We start from the raw sequence: 17,301 nt of genomic DNA on the forward strand, positions 1-17,301 counted from the left end.
GCCACCTGAGAGGCCGAGGAAGAAATGAAGAAGAAGTACTCTCAGTTGTTTGAATAGCTATGTAATCATTTCTATGAGATTGTTTCCTATGAACTATATATCACTTGTATAATTTATGTTCAGGATGATCTCTTCCTAGTAATGTATTGCTTATGAGGCCACAGTTGGTATTGATTCATATTATGTTACATCGTTGGATTATGTATATGATGTTAGGAGTAGTTTTGGGGATTCTTTGGCAGGTGGATAGGCCCAATTACAGGGGAGGCTCTAGCAAAATTTTTGGAAATTTAGAGAGTTAGAAAAAGTTGGAATTGTTTTTGTGTGGCGTAGCAGCTTTGTTACATTGGATGGTAGTGGTGAACTTTTAGCCTCATTCGAGGATGAATGACCTTAAGTGGGGGAGGATGTAAGGCCCCGTAAAATTTGTTACCTAAAACCTAGGATTTCGTGGTGCCGAGGTAGGTGAAGAATTAATCTGCGGGCCGCAGAGTGAAGTAGAAAACTGGGCAATTTTTGGATGATATTTTGCGGCCAATTATGCAACCGTAAAATAGTTTCGCGGGCCGCACACCAATCGTAGAACCAACATGAATGAACTCCGGTGGTATGTTCTGCCATGCATTATGCGACCGCAGAGCAGGTCTACGAGCCGCAGAACGACCGCATACCCAGGCAGAGGTGCCCAGTTCTAGAGGGCCATTTCGTGGCCCATTTGGTGGGCCGCAGAAGCATTATGCGGTCGCATATGAGTCCACAGATTGTGTTTCAAGGCTTCATTTTTCTGGTTTTTATAACCCTACCCTATTCCATTATATAGATGCTATGTACCATTTCTTAAGTAAAAACCTGATATTTTGAGAGTGAGAGAGTGCTCTAGAATGGGTGAGGGTTCCTCATCAATTTGTTCTCCAATTATTTCTCAATCATGGAAGATTAACAAGGGAAAGTCACTAGGTCTTCATCCTAGAAGTAAGATTCTACACACTATCCCTCAATTTCGAATTTTAACTAAAAATGGGTTATTAGTAAAGCAATTCTTGGGTGTGGGAGTTGTTTATCTTGCATGCATGTGTTATCAAAGGGTGTAAGAAGATTGTTGAGCTAAAAATGGTAGATAATGGATTGTGGGATGATGGAATCCACCGTAGGAGGACCTTGATACATTAATGCACACCTAGTATTTGATAAAATGCTCAAATGAGCTAAAACCATAATCATCTTCCTATTTTTTTGTTCAATTTGTTATATTTCTAAAATATATCGAAGTTGCCAAGATTTTCGAAACATTTTAGAGTTTAAGGAAGCTCAAGTGAGGTATGTTGGCTAAACTCTTCTGTTAGAATTAAACCCTACAATGTCATTATTATTCCCGAGTTACTCATTATGAATCGATTATTCCGAAAAAACTTTGTGTCAAAAGACATATGTGTTCTTAAGGGAAGTGAAAAAATTACCCAGAAATTAGAAAATATGACACAAAACAACCATAATATAGAAATAATCATTTTCTCAATAAACAAGATAAAACTACTCCAAGATAAATTAGAAATACTATATAATGATAATCCACTACAAGGTTGGAAAAAACATAAAACAAAAATAAAAATTGAACTAATAGATGAAAATAGTATAATAAGACAAAAACCTTTGAAATACAATTTTAATGATCTAACAAAATTTAAAATACACATACATGAATTATTAGACAATAAGTACATACAAGAAAGTAATAGTAAACACACTAGCCCAACATTTATAGTAAATAAGCATAGCGAACAAAAACGGGGAAAAAGTCGTATGGTTGTAGATTATAGAAATTTAAATGCAAAAACGAAAACATATAATTATCCGATACCAAATAAAATACTAAAAATCAGACAAATACAAGGATATAACTATTTTAGTAAATTTGACTGTAAATCAGGATTTTACCATTTAAAACTAGAAGACGAATCTAAAAAGTTAACAACATTCACAGTACTACAAGGATTTTACGAATGGAACGTATTACCATTTGGATATAAAAATGCACCAGGTAGATACCAACATTTTATGGATAACTACTTTAACCAATTAGAAAATTGTATAATATATATAGATGATATACTGTTATATTCTAGAACAGAGAACGAACATATAAAACTACTAGAAAAATTCATACACATTGTAGAAATATCAGGAATTAGTTTAAGTAAAAAGAAAGCAGAAGTAATGAAAAATCAAATAGAATTCTTAGGTATACAAATAGATAAAAATGGAATAAAAATGCAAACTCGTATAGTACAAAAAATAATTAACTTAAACGAAACACTTGATACGAAAAAAAAGTTACAATCATTTGTAGGATTAGTTAACCAAGTAAGGGAATATATCCCTAAATTAGCAGAAAACTTAAACCACTACAGAAAAAATTTAAAAAGGATGTAGAATACCATTTTGACGAAAAAGATAAAATACATATAAAGAAGATAAAAAATATGTGTAAAAAATTACCAAAACTATATTTTCCAGATGAAAAAAGACAGTTCACATACATAGTAGAAACTGATTCTAGTGACCACAACTATGGAGGGGTTCTAAAATATAAATATGATAATGAAAAAATTGAACATCATTGTACATATTATTCAAGATCATACACGGAACCACAATTAAAATGGGAGATAAATAGGAAAGAATTATTTGGATTATATAAATGTTTGTTAGCATTTGAGCCATATATCGTTTATAACAAGTTTATTGTAAGAACAGATAATACACAAGTAAAATGGTGGATAACACGGAAAGTACAAGATTCAGTAACTACAAAGGAAATAAGAAGGCTTGTATTAAATATACAAAATTTTACATTTACAATTGAAGTAATAAGGACTGACAAAAATGTTATTGGAGACTACCTATCAAGACAAAGGTACCCAAACTGATGAAAGCCAAGAAACAAAGGATTTATTTGCAATCCTTACTACTTTATCTTTACAGATGGATGGTATGGGAAAAAGATTACAACAGCTAGAGAAAATCCAGCCAAGTCAGCAGCATGACTATAAAGATGCGGAGCTAAGTCGATCGGAAGACTCAAAACTTCCAGAGTTAGAAGGAGACGTTGGGAAACTCCAAAAAACCCATAACAACGTTTGTTTATATACAACTGCAGGTACAAGTAAACAAGTTAACAAGAAGCCACATACCAATGTCAATTTAAATAACATATTTGATAAACCAATTACTCCGAAAAGGACAAAAGAAACAATAGTTACGACACCACAAACCTCAACCTATGCCAACAGCCTACACCAAAATAAAAAAATATACAACCATATTACCCAGACCTACATTGAAAATATATACAAAATTCAAATATTTCTAAACCTTAACCCCAGAGCAACTACTACAACAGATCCAACACAGGACTATATAACCCAAAAACGCCAAGGATATAATAGGCTTATTGCACAGCCAAAAACTAGAGCCAATTTAGTAAAAACATGTTACAATTACGGATTACTTAGCACGGTATATACCTATGATGGGGAAGAGATAAGTGGAATACCAGAGCTATATAAAGCATTTATTACCACTATTGGGGATGTAATATACCAGAGTAAGTATTCCCTTACTTAGTTAACCAAGTAAGGGAATATAGCTCTGATACCAATGTTGTAAGTAGTTTGTGGTAAGCGGAATTAACCTTGAAAGTTCTTTTATATTTTCTCCTATATACTGTAAGTATTGGATATCTTGGGTCTTTTGATATTCTTCTATATTTTCATTTAATAATTTAGATAATAAATTTATATTTTCTAAAGTTTGTAACCAGTGCTTGATATATTCGTAGTTGATCATTAATCTGAATATAAGTCTAGTTCATATAAATCTAAGATATCTATTTCTTCTGATAGAATTAGTTATGTATATCCTTGTTCCATTATGTTAATTATTTCAAAAGAAATTAAAATATCGTAAATTTTTCTTCTAATGTCGTTATTAAGTTGGTTCAAGGTATATAATATGAGTATTTTGTAATCATTATTGTTATCTAGTAAATAAGTGTGGTTGCTCATAAGATTATTATTATTTTTCTTATTCTTATCATGTGTTTACTAAACATATTCCCTCTAACCTCTTTGTTTATCATAGAGTTTATCATTTTTTAATAAGTTATACTGAACAATCTTTTCTGGTCACTACCATGTTTTTCTTGCTTCAATCATTTACCCTAACAGCGCCTCAACTCTGTCTACTCCCCTAAACGGCTTCCATGCCTACCGGTTTTGACCTTAGGATGGCATAGTCTGGGCTTAACTACTCTCAGCATTATTAGACATGGCAAACTTTCTCAAGATGTTCTTTATAACAGTACTATACCATGATAAACAGTTATGATATTCAAGAGATTATAAGGAATATAAAAGTTTAGTTAGACATGATTATGAATAAACTTACCTGATCTTGTAACTCGTTTGAATGTTCCATATTTGTTAAAGAGACTTGTATATAACTCAGATATTTCTTATAAGAGAGAGAAGATAAGAGAGAAGGTGAGGGTGTGTCCTCTCTTCCTTTGATATAACTCTGATAGGCCAACATCGAAATGAATTACATAAGTCGCAACACAAAATAAGAAGTTACTCTATAGGAAGCCTGATTAGGACTTCCTCTCTGAGTTATATAATCAATCATCTCAAGTGACAATATGGTTTCATAGCTTTTCCTCATATCTAGGCGTGTCAGAGTTCCCTAATGACCTCAAGGGATCCCAGACAGTGCTCACACCCAGATTTCATAGCCAAGACATAGTAAGTGTAGTGTGGAAACGAAAACTTTCATGTGTCCAAGTTGAGAGGGAACTCAATGGTCCCAAGGCAAGGCTCACACAAAAGGGGCAAAACCTAGTGTTCTAAGAGTATAGTGAAAGTGTAGGACACATGTTTGAAAGGAGTTTGTTTAAAATCTGGACTGACAGGTCCATTTTGAAAGCAATCAATAACAGAAATGGTTGAAAGCAGTTGTATTAGTAGGACAAAGTTCAAACATTTCAGGGTAAGACCACACACAACAAGTGAATGAATTCAGTAAATACACATGGGAGTAAAAAGGGATTTGGGGATACATATATATTGTCTATAGGCACCTGACCTCAGCAGGAATATTAGGATTGATAGGGACATGCTCAGAGATAGTTGGACACTGGCATAATCACAAACTAGTCATGAAACACATAGAGAAGGGATAAGGGATTTGGGATTCCTAAAATGGTAAGTGCACTGTAGGTAAAAGAACACAATCGTATAGGCATGCTTGAATTACATGAATTTAAAGGACGGGGAATTATATCAGCATGCTTAGATACAAACTTCACAACAAGACCACAAGTAAAAGCAGGCCAGAAATAAAAGAAACTGAAGCAGGAATAGAAAAATATGTTGTTGTTGAGGCTTTAAATTAAACTAGGACATACTAGTGAAGATAGAGGTAAACAAAATGAAGCAACCAAGGTTTACAGATGATTAGCCTTGGCTTGCAGCCGACCAATAGTAGTAGAATAAAACAAAATTTTTCTTTAAGTAAGAGAGGGGTTTTTGAAAGCCAAGTCTGGCGTCTTGTTAATGAAAGACTTAGGGTATTTATAGCTTTGAAAAATAGGTAGAAAATAAGGTAACAAGTAAAGGTTTAGCACAATTATGGAAGTAACCAAAATTAGAATCCAATTAATACAAGTACTCCCCTTTAATCAAGGAATTACAGCTTAAACGGATACCAACATGGATAATTAAAGAAAGAAAATCAGTTTGAGAAAGATTGGTTTTTACCAAATAAGGGGTAGTAAAAGTATAGAGCATATGATTGAGTCTAAGTACAGAATATATTAATTTGAGGAAAAGATTCAGCAAGAATGAAGCATCACAACAAATATGGGAATGAAATCAATCAACTTAAACAAACGAGTAAAATTTTAGGGGTTTATAAGAAAACCTTGCAATCAAACCGTAATTTAAGAAAATCAAGATCAATCAAGTGGGAGTCATGATTATGTTCTTCGACATATAAATAGAGAAGAATGCATAGGTGTATCAGACATGCAGTGTCAGCCGTATCGATAAAAAGAAGCAAGAGATGAACAAACTAGATGAACACAATCATACAGAAGTGACACGAGTAGGCTAAGGATCAAAAGAACCCACTCGAAGCATGGTAATCAATAGAAACTTAACAAAGTCAAGTGGTCATGGCTACACATAGAACCAGAGTGAAGAAACCAATCTAGCATACATCAACAGGTAAAGAAGGTCAGACCAACACACAGAAACAAGTAAAGAAAACCTTTAAGACTTACAGTAACAAGTGAAGAAAATCTTTAAGAAATTAGGGCTTTTAGCAGAGCTGAATTAAAAGTGGTAAGAACTTAGAATCGGTCAAGATAAATAAAGAAAAGGGTCTAATCATAAAGAAATCGATCGAATCAAATAAACAAAGACAATTCGATAACACCGGATAAAACCAAAATAATTAGGGTTTTCAACATGATGAATCAGGTAGAAGAAAAACATAAATAAACTGTTTAAACATAGTAAAATCATATAATAGTACTAAAACTCAAAGGAGAAGTCATAAAAGAGGGGTTAAGAAACCCTAGTCTTGAAGATGAAAAGTCACTTTAAAAAATCGGGAAAAATCTTTGAGGAAAACACCAAAAGCCCATGATATAAACTGATCTAAAAGAAAATCGGAAAATCTTCAAAGTTAAGGTTTCGAAGAACCCAGAGAAGGTGAGAAAACCTTAAAATGTTACCGGTTTTAGCCGGAAGAGTCATAGATCTTATTCGAACGACCATAGATGGCTGGAAAATGGCATGAGAAACCATGGGAGGTGAATGAACCAGATCTAGCTCACTTTAAGGCCTCAAAATGACGACACACATTCAAGAGGGGGCCATAAGGCTGGTAGGTGGCGAGAACACCATGGATTCCGGAAGGGAGATGGCCGGAGAAAGTGGATAAGGTACATCGGAGAGGATGGGAGAAAAGAAGGTCCTAGAGAGAACCAAAAATAGAGAGAGAGAGAGACGAGAGACCGGTTGAGAGAGAATGAGATGGGGAAATGAGAGATGTGGGGTAGTCTTTAGGGTTTAATATGGTAAGAGAGAATCCGGACCATTGATAAAAATTGATCAACGACCAGGATTAACTCAAGTCTGGGCCGGGTATGGTTTGGGTTTAGGCTTGGGTCTAGTGGGTTTTTTAATTGGGTTGGGGATCTGTGGGTTTAGGCTAGAATTGAAAGCCAATTTTGGCTATATGTTAAATAGCAAGTTTTTCCCTATTTAATTTATAGAAAATAGTAGATAATTTCTAAAAATAATTTTAAAATTATAAAATGATTTATAATACATAATTAGCAATTTAAAAATATAGGATCCAATTTTATGCATATAAAACATAATTAAATCTTAAAAAGGCTAATATTACAATTATGAGCAATTTAGCCTTAAAAATACTAAATGTAATTTTAAAAAATATGTAAAAATTAAATTATACATATTTTGGCATAAATATAAAAATACAATAGATGAATTATCAAAACAATAATTTTGGAAATAATTATTGGGGATTTTATGGATAAAAAGGGAGAAAATAAATCAATTTAAACCTTTAAAATTATGGAAAAAAATAATAAGACCCTTGGACATGCTTATATATGCATATATATATGCTATTTGGAAGGTTTTTGCATATTAAAAATATATAGGAAAAAATTTGGTATCAACAGCTGCCCCTCTTTACCCGGAAAGGATGAAAAAGTTTTCGGGTAAAGAAATGATGGCCAATTTTGACCGAGCAAAACGGTTTGAAGAGGTTAGGCCGCATCCTAGATTCTGATCTACCTACATATCCCTGGTTACGTAGGAATCAAGCCGTGTGTAGTTCATTATTCACTTGCATAGTACGCCGATGAAGACATTTTAAGTAAGGACGCGATATCCAAGGCTTGGTGAGTGAAAAGTTTACGAGAATGGTTAGGTTTGATATGGTTGCAGGAGCTGGAGTGGGATCGCTCCTGCCAAGATGGTCGTTGCTCGTCGGTTTACCTGCAATTAGAAATAATACAAGTGTACAGTGTGCATAAATTTAAACATGATGCAAATTCCCGTTGGACCATGAATATTGTCTTCGGACGGTGGGAATGATGTACTTAGACCATGATGTTCTAGGCCATGAAGTCTATGATAAAGGATTCGTAGGCCATGAAATGATGTTCTCGAGCTATGAGGATGGTGCCTCCGAACAATGACGCCTTTGACTAATGATATGCAAAATATTGAAAGAGATCCTCAAGCCATGACATGGTGTTCTCGGGCTATGAAGATGGTGCCTCCGAACGATGACGCTTTTAGATGAGTTGGAGATAGTTTAGTCCATGAAGGATGTAGTAGTATGATGCGGAGAAGATGTAACTTAGTCTTGCAAATTGAAAGGCAGAGCTTAGCCCATAACAAAAGCGAGATAAATAGAGCTTGGGATAACGCTTAGTTTCAAAGAAAATTGGAGGTAGAGCTTAGCCTTGGAAGGCAGAATGATAGCCTTATACAAAGATGTTAATGCAGATGGAAGCAGAGCTTAACCTCGGATGACAGAATGGTAGCCTTATGCAGATTGGAAGGCAGAATAGTAGCCTTATGCAATGCAGATGTAGATGGAGACAACGTTTAGTCTTGGAAGGCAGAATAGTAGCCTTATGCAATGCAGATGTAGGTGGAGGTAGAGCTTAACTTCGGAATGCAGAATGGTAGCCTTATGCAAGAATGAAGATGGAGACAACGTTTAGTCCCGGAAGTCAGAATAGTAGCCTTATGCAAGTTGGAAGGCAGAATGATAGCCTTATGCAAGAATGCAGATGGAGACATCGTTTAGTCTCGGAAGGCAGAATAGTATCCTTTTGCAAGTTGGAAGGCAGAATGGTAACCTTATGCAACGCAGATGCAGAGGGAGACATCGTTTAGTCTCGGAAGGAAAAATAGTAGCCTTATGCAAGAAATGAAATAACAATTGACAGTGGAGTTTTCTTAGCTGAGAGCAGATTGCAGCTTTGTGATTACTGGGATCATTGTGACTACAGAGCATTACTGGTGTGTGCTGACTGAGAATATTGACAAATGCAATGGTTCTGAGAATCGTATTTTTTGAACAATGTTTGTTCCATGGGCATACAGTATGTTTAATGATTTCGCAACTAGTGCCTACATCAAAATAAAAATCATGAGTTTAGTAAGGGGGAAGGTTAGTTCGTATCCCCGCTGGCTTTGTATAATTATAATTAACATGCATGATTTTTTAAAAGTATGACATAAATGTATAATTAAAAATAGCTTTCAGATGAACCGGCGACTGTGACACAATTCAGGACACTAAAACCTCTCCTGCTACGGAATTTTGAGGGTCCTCCTCAAAATTCTGCCCCAGTTTGATGTGTTGACATTTCTGGCTGTTGTTCGTGCGGCGATTGGCTGAAATTACTTCGTAATTTTGAGGATCCTCCTCAAAATTCTGCCCCAATTTCCAATAGGGGGTGGGGGGAGGGAAGGGTGGGGAAATGAAATTTTATTGAATTGTGACCGAACCCATATGGCTGCCTACGTATCCCCTCTTAAACGTGAATCAGGTCGGGCATAGTTCAGTTTACATCATATAAGGAAAGCGTAAAGATTACACATAGCAACGCTTGACTGCATCTGAATTGATCGGCTTTGGCCAGACTTCTCCGTCCATTTCGGCAAGTATAAGGGCTCCTCCTGTCAAAACCCGGTGAACCATGTATGGAATCTACCAGTTGGGAGAGAACTTCCTGTTGGCTTCGTCTTGATGCAGAAATATTTTCTTTAACACTAGCTGCCCCGGTGTGAACTGTCTTTTCTTGACTCTTTTGTTAAAGGCTCTGGCCATTCTGTTCTGATAGAGTTGACCGTGGCAGACTGCATTCATTCTCTTTCCATGTATAAGGGCTAGTTGCTCATAGCGACTTTTCACCCACTCTGCGTCGTCGAGATCAGATTCTTGTATGATTACCTCTTTATTGTAAACTAGCATATAAAGGGTTGTCCTGGTTGATGTGAAGACTTTGGTACGATACCCCAGAAGAGAAAATGATAACTTCTCATGCCACTGTTTGTGATTCTTTATTATTTTCCTTAATATCTTCTTGATATTCTTGTTGGCGGCTTCTACGACTCCATTCATATAGGGTCTGTAGCTTATGGAATTCTTGTGTTTGATCTTGAAAGTTTTGCGCATAGCTTTCATCAAGTAGCTGTTGAGGTTGGAGCCATTATCAGTAATAACTGACTATGGAATTCCGAATCGACAAACAATGCGGTCGTGGACAAAGTCTGCCACGACTTTCTTAGTCACTGCTTTGTAAGATGCTGCTTCGACCCATTTGGTGAAATAGTCGATGGCTACTAGGATGAGCCTATGTCTTTTGGAAGCGGCGAGCTCGATTGGTCCAATAACATCCATTCCCCAGGCGGCGAACGGCCACGGTAAGCTTGTTGTGTTAAAATCGCTTGGAGGTACCTTTATCATGTCTGCATGTATCTGACAGCGGTGGCATTTCCGAACATACTGGATGTAGTCCATTTCCATAGTCATCCAAAAGTAACCATCCCGGAGTATCTTCTTTGCAAAGACAAAACCGTTTATATGTGGATCGCAAGTCCCAGCATGAATTTCCTCTAGTAGCCTGGATGCTTCCTTTGCGTCAACACATCTTAATAGTCCCAAATCAGGAGTCCTACTATACAAGATTCCTCCGTCGTGAGAGAAGTTTTTGGACAATCTCTGAAGTGTGCGTTTCGGAGTAGGATTAGCAAGCTCCAGGTACTCTCTTTTTTCCAAATATTCCTTGATATCGTGAAACCAATGTTTTCCGTCTGCTTCCTCTTCGACATGGGCACAGTAAGCTGGATGATTATGGATTTCCACTGGAATGGGATCAATGAAATTCTTGTCTGGATGTTGTATCATAAATGATAGGGTAGCCAATGCATCGGCGAACTCATTCTAGATTCTAGGGACATGCTGGAATTCCGTCTTCGTGAACCTCTTTCTCAATTCCTATATGTGATGCAAATATGGGAGTATCTTGGAGTTCTTGGTTGTCCATTCTCCTCGTACTTGATGTATAAGCAAGTCTAAATCTCCAATCACTAGCAACTCTTGAACGTTCATGTCAATGGCCATTTTGAGTCCTAAGATGCAGGCTTCATACTCGGCTATATTGTTGGTCTAGGGGAACCTGAGTTTGGCAGACACCGAATAATGCTGATCAGTTTCTGATATTAGGACCGATCCTATGCCAACTCCTTCGAAGTTTGCTGCTCGATCGAAGAACATTCTCCAATTGTCATAGGATCCTCCAATGTCTTCTCCTATGAATGATACCTCTTCATCAGGAAAATACATTTTCAGGGGTTCGTATCCTCTATCCATGGGATTTTTAGCAAGGTGGTCTGCCAGTGTCTGTCCCTTGACCACTTTTTCAGTTACGTAAACAATGTCAAACTCACTCAACACGATTTGCCACTTGGCTAGCTTGTCAGTGGGCATGGGCTTCTGAAAGATGTACTTCAAAAGATCCATCCTTGCTATGAGATATGTAGTATAGGCGCTGAAGTAATGTCTCAGCTTCTTCGCTACCCAAGTCAAAGCATAACAGGTGCATTCTAATAGAGAATACCGAGCCTCGTATGAGGTGAACTTCTTACTGAGATAATAGATGGCTTGTTCCTCCCTCCCCGTTTAATTATGCTTCCCCAGAACACAGCCGAAAGCACCATCCAACACTGCGAGGTAGAGTAATAAGAGTCTACCTAGATCGGGCGGGACTAAGACTGGTGGTGTTGACAGGTACTCCTTGATTTTGTCAAAGGCCTTTTGGTAGTCATTATTCCATTTGGTGGTGGCGTGCTTCTTCAACATCTTAAATATTGGCTCACAAATAACTGTAGAATGTGCTATGAATCGGCTGATGTAGTTAAGCCTTCCCAAGAAACTCATCACATCCTTCTTGTTCTTTGGTAGTGGCAGTTCCTGAATAGCTTTGACTCACAATAAACCCAAGCAATTTTCCAGTAAGAACCCCAAGTGTGCACTTTGCGGGGTTTAGTTTCAGGCTGTATCTCCGCAGTCTATTAAAGAACTTCCTCGGACCTTCTATGTGGTCAATGGCCTTCTTGGATTTGATAATAACATTATCCACATATACCACTATCTCTTTGTGTATCATATCATGGAAGATGGTAGTCATGGCCCTCATGTAGCTGGCTCCTGCATTCTTCAGGCCGAATGACATCATCTTGTAACAGTACACTCCCCACGGTGTAATGAAAGTTGTTTTCTCAGCATCTTCCTCATCCATATAGATTTGATGATAACAAGCGAAGCAATCTACGAATGACTGTAGCTTATGCTTGGCTCAATTGTAAATCAATATGTGTATATTTGGCAAAGGGAAGTCATATTTCGGGCTGTCCTGGTTGAGATCCCGGTAGTCGACACTGATTATAACCTTCCCATCTTTCTTTGGTACCGGCACAATGTTGGCTAACCATGTCGGGTATTCTACTACCTTGAGAACCTAGCTTTGATCTGCTTGTTGACTTCTTCCTTGATTTTCAAACTCATATCAGGGTTGAAGTTTCTGAACTTTTGCTTTACTGGTGAACACATTGGATCGGTTGGCAGTTTGTGAGCCACAATGGACGTACTCAGGCCAGTCATGTCATCATATGACCAGGCGAATATGTCCTCACACTCTATTTAGAAATTCTGTATATTCTTTCTTTTCTGATGGCGATAGGTGAATGTTGATTCATGTTTCCTTGATATTTTTTGCATCTCCTAGGTTGACAGTTTTGGTCTCGTCCAGGTTGGACTCAGGTATGTTCTCAAAATTCTCAACTTCTTTGACAGTCTCGTCAGGTATGCCATCTTCCTCTGAATCCATGTATGTTTGTTGTGTTGTCTCATTGCACGTCACAGTCATTGGTTCATCAAGATAAGTAATAGTAATGTTGTATAGGCAACGTACTGAGAGATAGCAATATATATTAATTCATAAGAAAAATCAAACATGTTTTTGATAGATTGAATAACTATTTTGAACACCGAAGATCTTATTGCGAGAATTGAGAAGTGCAAAAAGAAAATCATTTAGTAAATAAGACAGTGAATAGCGTTTGTTTTAGCCTTGCTACCCCGAGGCTCGTCGGGCTTTGGTTGTCCTGACGGTCCAATTCTTGAGATGTGCCCCTATGCTCACAGCATGTATGGAAGGGCCTTCCTTCCCCTACTCCTCGAGAATAACGCAACAGTCCCTATTATTATCCTCTAGAAACAAGTTTTTCACTACTGCAAGTGGCTCTTCTTCATCTGACCCATAAATAATGTCAGCCTATTGGAAAGTCTGCTCCAAATGCAGTATTGGCTACTATAGAGGATAGTGAGGACCGTGCCATGGTGGCAACCAGTTATTGAATTCATCCCAGGTGTATTCATATTCCAAATAGAAGGTAGTGCCATGTTTCTTGAGTTTTATGGGTTTAGAGATTCCTTGGAGGTTCTTGCCGAGACCCTTGCCAGGTTAGTACCCACTCTAACTTAGTATACTCTCAATTTTGCTATCCCACCATTTATATTTGTCGATAGCATTGACCTGCTCAATGTGGTGGTAAGTTTCTCCACCCAGCTTCCTTCTTCCTTCGACTGCCAGAATGGTCCGGTGACTGTATATAGGGTTGCTACCGTCACTATGAATGATTACTTCCTGGTTATTCCATTCGAACTTTACTTCTTGATGCAGCGTAGATGCTACGGCCCCAGCAGCATGAATCTATGGTTGTCCCAGCAGCAAGTTGTAAGACGCTGGTACATCTATTACCTGGAAATCGACCCCGAACCAGGTTGGTCACATCTTCAAGCATAGACTAATCTCACCAATGGTGGACCTCAGAGAACCATCGAAGGATTTCACATTGATTGATCCATCCTTTATGTCATGCAGCCCTTTACCCAACTTCTTGAGTGTTACCAGCGGACAAATGTTAAGATTGGAACCTCCATAGATCAGGATTCTGGTGATGAAATAATCTTCGTATTGCACGATGATGTGCAGTGTTTTGTTGTGCCCCAGCCCTTCAGGTGGTAGCTCGTCCTCATAAAAGGTGATCTTATGGCTTTCCAGGTCTTGTCCTACCATATTAGCCACTTCCTCACTAGTGATGTTACTTGGTACGTATGCTTCATTTAGCACCTTTAACAAAGAATTCTTGTGTATCTCAGCATTTTGTAGCAAAGAGAGGATGGATATTTGTTCTGGAATCTTGTTCAACTGGTCGATGATTGAATATTCCTTGGGCCATATTTTCCTCCAAAGGTCGTCGGGTCCTATCTCAATAAGGGGCGGCCGATTGGAGGCCTGCTTACTTGACTCAGCCAGATGTTCAGGAGTATAGACTCTACCAGTTCTTGTCATACCTTGTGCTGCCATAGTTTCTTCAACCGTGACCTTACCTTTCCTTCTCGCCTCGGCTGTATAGTCCCAGGGTACAACATTTTTATAGAATGGTGTCATGGTTGACATTTCCATTGGGATCGACACGGCTATCCTCACTTCAAATGGAACATGTGCCTTGAGTGGCAAGACTGCAACCTCAAATGGTGCGGGTGCATTTGCGGGAGACATGAATTCAACCTCAATTGGTACCGGTGCCTTTGCGGATGGTGTTGCTTCAAACTCAAGAGGTATAGACATATTCACCTCAGTCTCCTCAAACGATTGGATCTGGACTATGGTTGGATTGAGAGTAATTGTTGGTTTCTTCAGGTCATCACCTTCTGCGATCAATCCGATTGATCCCTAGGGATCCTAGTCATCTTCTACTTCAATCATATGGATACCTCTACCCTTATGGTCTGGCAGAGGCTTGTTGCGGTCGTTTGGAGTGGGTTCCTTTTCCATAATGATCTTGTTATCAATCAAAAATTGTATCTCGTCTTTCAAGGAGAGACATTCATCAATGGTGTGCCCTTTCATGGCGGAGTGGTATGCATAGGACTTATTTGGGTTAACCCACTGAGAAGGATTCTCAGGGGTTGCAGTAGGGATGGGGGTGACATAACCAGTAGCTTTGAGCCCTTCATACAGTTGGTCGATGGGTTCAGCGATGGCTGTATATTGCTTTAGAGGTCTGCGATCAAAATTAGGCTGGGGTCTAGGGAAATTTTGGCGGGAAGGGGGTGATTGTTAATGGGATGGTTGAGCATTATAAGTTTGGTAGACATGAGCGGTTGGGAGTACCTAGGTGAAGTAGGTTGATATGTAGGAGGTGGAGATGACTGATAAGTTGGTGGCGGAGCTTGGTATGAGGGTGCGGGTGCTTGGTAATTTGGGGTTGGTTGATATGTGAGTGGAGGTGTTGCATAAGGTTGTATTTAAGGGGAGACTTGGTCCTTTGTGCAACCATCATGTCCCCTACATCCCTTTTCTTGGACACACCACCGGACTGTAAAACCTTATTTGTAGCTTGCAAGGCTTCGAAGTTTGTAACCATACCACTTTTAATACCTTCTTCGATTCTTTCACCTAGTTTGATGATGTAAGATAACTTGTGATACTCAATCAATATCAGCCGTTCATGGTACTGCGGGTCTTGAGCTCGGACAAAGAACTTGTTCATTTGATCCTCTTCTAAGGCAGGTTTGACCTTAGCAGCTTCGGACCTCCAGCGAGTAGCATACTCACGAAATGTCTCCATGGGCTTCTTCTTCAAATTCAGTATATAGAACACATCTGGTGCGTTCTCTGTATTACACCTGAATCTGTCCATAAAGTCAGACGCCATGCCTACCCATCTTGACCACTTCTTAGGATCTTGGCTGATGTAGCAAGACAACACATCTCCTTTCAAACTCCTCATGAACAGCTTCATGTCGATCCTTTCATCCTTCCCTACTCCAACCAATTTGTCGCAATATGTTCTCAAATGGAACCTTGAATCACCCGTACCATCAAACATTTCGAACTTAGGAGGTTTGTATCCCTCAGGCAGTTCGACATCTGGTTGTATGCAAAGATCCTCATATTTCATCCCCTTGATTCCTTTACTTCCTTCAACGCCCTGAATTTGGCTGGTCAGTTTCTTAAGTTCCTCGGCCAAGTTCTTGATAAGCACATCCATTTCATCAGACTCAGGTGTGCATGATATAGGTAGGGTGGAGTGTGGCATGGTCTCCACGTAGATAGGAGTGTTATGGTGTCCTGGTGTATGGGTGTGGAAATGGTCGTTTATGGACTTCTGAGGTTCAGGGATGAGTAGTGGAGTGTTGTTTGGGGTATGAGAGGTGTTACACTAGTTCTTTGGTGGAGTAATGTGATAGTGAGGAGAAGGATGATTCTATTGTTTTGAGATATTTTGAGGAGGTGTAGGGTTTTGAGTGTTGGGGAAGTTGATATCTGGGGTGCTGAGGGAAAATGACAGGCTTTCCAGATTCTGAACTTGATCAAGTTCTTCTTGGAATTTCAACAGTTTCTGATCAAGTTGTGACACATTTTCTTTAGGAACCCGAATACCTTGGCCATTAGTGGCCTCTACATGTTCAGTCGTGTTCTCCTTCCTGATATTGTTTAAGTCTTCCATCTTGCCTTTGTTCTTGCCTTTAATAGGACTAAGAGGAGGAGTGGGTGGAGGGCCCTTGGATCTTGTGAAATTAGATGATGATGCCAGAATGCACGAACTAACCTTTGGGGAGGGGGAATAATAAAACAAAAAATAAAAATAAAAGGTAATCAAATCAGTGAGGATTATAAAAAGTATTGCAATATTTAAACACACAGTTCTTGAATGTAAAACTTGTCCTAATTTGAGAACCTCTTTTTGCCAGAGATAGGCCTAGCGACAAATTGATTTGGAGAACTTAGAATGTTAAATGCCTCATTTTATTGATAGAAATAGACGAATCCCAAAATGACACTAAATAAACAAGAAATAAAAGTCACTAATGGCCATTGGCCTTATTACATCCATAAAGCGAAAAAGGTAAACTCCTATCTTCTTGGTCCCAGAAGGACCTACCCAGACTCGGCATCTTTGGCTCCTTCTAACAGCTTCCCCAATTCATGAAGTCCCAACAACAGGTATGCTCTAGCTACATATTTGCCTTCGGTCCCTTCAGCCTTTTGATAATCTTCAATCCTCTTGAGAAATTTCCCTTCCAGTTCTACTATGTCTCGCTCCAAGTATACTA

At 38.4% G+C, this 17,301-nt stretch overlaps 1 protein-coding gene across 1 annotated transcript; it reads right to left on the reverse strand.

The window, feature by feature from the left end:
* Nucleotides 1-12,868: 12,868 nt before the first annotated feature.
* LOC138885874 (uncharacterized) lies at nt 12,869-16,235 on the reverse strand. The gene is made up of 3 exons (XM_070166866.1): nt 15,623-16,235; nt 13,993-14,892; nt 12,869-13,086 (listed from the first exon to the last, which is right to left on the reverse strand). The coding sequence occupies exons 1-3, from the start codon at nt 16,233-16,235 to the stop codon at nt 12,869-12,871; spliced, it is 1,731 nt and encodes a 576-aa protein (XP_070022967.1).
* Between the last annotated feature and the right edge of the window lie 1,066 nt (nt 16,236-17,301).

This window comes from Nicotiana sylvestris, chromosome 2, assembly GCF_000393655.2.
Source record: "Nicotiana sylvestris chromosome 2, ASM39365v2, whole genome shotgun sequence".
NCBI lineage: Eukaryota > Viridiplantae > Streptophyta > Magnoliopsida > Solanales > Solanaceae > Nicotiana > Nicotiana sylvestris.